At 38.0% G+C, this 2,664-nt stretch overlaps 1 protein-coding gene across 1 annotated transcript; it reads right to left on the reverse strand.

Moving 5' to 3' along the window:
- Window positions 1–674: 674 nt before the first annotated feature.
- LOC133727185 (TMV resistance protein N-like) lies at window positions 675–2,664 on the reverse strand. Its single transcript, XM_062154805.1, has 2 exons — window positions 1,547–2,664; window positions 675–1,049 (listed from the first exon to the last, which is right to left on the reverse strand). The coding sequence occupies exons 1-2, from the start codon at window positions 2,050–2,052 to the stop codon at window positions 773–775; spliced, it is 783 nt and encodes a 260-aa protein (XP_062010789.1). The 5' UTR covers window positions 2,053–2,664; the 3' UTR covers window positions 675–772.

Raw genomic sequence — 2,664 nt, forward strand, 5'->3', positions numbered from 1 at the left:
ATTTATGTAGCTTCAGCTTTATGTAGCTTCAGCTCCACTTGTCCATCTTGAATGCTGGATCTTCCAGTGGCACTATCAACCAAGACTGAGAACTCAGATTTGTTATCCCTGGTAAAAATTCCAAGATTCAGCTGAAAAGGAAGATAAATACCATCTAAAAGTAAATAAATAATAAAGAACGAAAAATAGCCTGGAACATTCTCAGTCCATTGTAAGCTAGTTCTTGTATATGTGTGTTTCTGTATGTTATACACATAAAATCATGCTCATTAGTGTTTGAACAGGATCTCATTCACCAAAAGATTCTGTGATGGATCTGAATTACAGCTTTCCGCTTATTGTTGCATTGAATACTCTTCAGGTGACGGTAAGTTAGTGTAGAAATTAATTGAATGCTTGTTTTCTTGCTCTCTGGCTTATAGACACAAGCTTGTTTTACCGGAGTTGGATGATGGAGGCGTACTTGTCCATCTAGCACATCCAGATGAGGTAAAGGAAGAACATTTTACCTAACGAGTTGAATTCAAGACCTTAAGATTATGCAAAAACTCTAGAGTTCCTACATATAATCCCCAATTAATTAAATTGATAATGTAGGTTCTTGCCTCACATAGCTAAGCTGTTAAATAATGTAGTTTGCATTCACTTCTTCCATGTATCACTGGATTACAGGGTTTAGATCTGACCATATGTATACTAAGGTTAACATGATGAATGTCATGTAATTTGGGATACAACTTAGATAGAAGGAATTGGAATTTCAAGCATTTTTTTACTGGAATATATGAGCGCTTGTTCTCTGTCTCACTCTGTCTTTCTCTCTCTGTTTTTCTCGTTCTCTATCTCTCTCTCTATCTCTGTCTCTGTCTCTGTCTCTGTCCCTGTCCCTGTCTCTGTCTCTGTCGCTGTCTGAAAGAAAATCCATTCCCATCGGCTTGGAATCACTTCCAACCAAGTTGTGTAAGGACTCAGACTCTAATGATGCAAATGTAGGATGCACTTTCTTCCATAGTTCTTCCACAATCACTTTGATAAGCTCTGTTTCATACCTATACATACGAAGAAGAAAACAATAATTCAGCGAGATTTAATGAACCTATACTATAATTTAAGATACAATACAGGACTGAAAAATAAAACCGATAGAAAATAAAGTTTTAGATAGAGCAAACCAATTATAGCTAACTCAATCCCAAAGCACATCCCTTAATAATCTTCAAAACTTGTTATACACAGCATATACAGTATGTGGAGTTCTACTTGATATCCCGATACATCAAGTAGACTTGATTTGGTATAGAGGTAGACTAGTTCGATATAAAAGTAGAGTAGTCTTAAACTAATCTACTAATACAAGGAGTTAGTCCTGCTAATCAAACTAGTCTACAGTATATTGATATATCGGTAGACAAACCACAATAGGTACAGTAAAGTCTGACTTGTCTTCCACCAAATAGCTGTCACTCATTTCTTCAAATAGCTAATATACAAATAGAGTACACGCATATATATAAGATTTAATGCCCCATTGATGATAATTAGTTACCTATAATTCAGGGAACTCCAGCCAGAGAGATTAGCCACTTTTGTCAAAGCATCTCTCCACTCTTGCACCTTGGTCAAGTCTTTCCCAAACTTCTTTTCATGTTTACCGAACGCTTCCGCAAAGCTCCCTCTTTGATGTCTTACATCGGAGGGAACCACTTCATAAAAGATTGGCAGAATTGTACCCCTCTGGCCCATGCACTGAACAATTTTCGCGAGTTCGAGCAAGCACCAAGTTGAAGAAGCATAGTTTGGGGAGAGAACAACCAGTGCAAACCTTGATTGTTCAACTGCAGCCAGGAGCTCTGGAGAAATAGTTGCACCTATTTCAAGTTCAGGGTCGTCCCGAAAAGTTTTGATTCCTCGCCGCCGCAATTGGTCGTATAAATGGTCTGTGAACTTCTTGCGGGTATCTTCGCCCCTGAAACTCAAAAACACGTCGTATTTCCGTTGAGTGGATGACGATGAAGCAGACGTGGAGGCTCTCATTCTGTAGCTCGACGCCATTTGGATTTTGGAAACTGGTTCAAAACAATTATATATGGTTCCAAAGTCCAAGGCTTTGACTCAGATGAAAGAGGAGAATAATGTACAGGGTGAAAAGTCGGAGGACCATATTAAGCACCATCATGCTATGTATTAATATCAGTTTATGATATCAAAATTTAATAATTTTATTAAGATTTTTCTCTATTTCTCTGGTGGACTCATGAACTATGTCTTTTAGGGTTTATCGCTTGTAAACCCAGGTTACTTCCGACTGCGTCACTGATCAACTCAATATGTTGGCCTCAACATATATATGATTGTTGAAGGAAAATCGACTTAGTGTGCCTTATCAAACTAGGAGTAGTAATAGGAGAGAAGGTTCTAGAATTCCTAATCATAGATGGATTAGTATTCCTTGTAACATTAGAATATGTACTTTGTAATCCCTATATATAGGGCTCCTATTCTCAATAATATGTTGGACAATTCTCTCTACAATCTCTCTCAAAATCTCTTTTCCTTAAACACGTTATCAGCACGAGCTTTAACCACAAACCAAAAACCAAAAACCCAAAAATCTTCTTCATCACCGCAGCTCCTAGCCCACGCTAGCCTCACCTGTGCGCCTGC

This window comes from Rosa rugosa, chromosome 1 (genome assembly GCF_958449725.1).
Source record: "Rosa rugosa chromosome 1, drRosRugo1.1, whole genome shotgun sequence".
Classification (NCBI taxonomy): Eukaryota; Viridiplantae; Streptophyta; class Magnoliopsida; order Rosales; family Rosaceae; genus Rosa; species Rosa rugosa.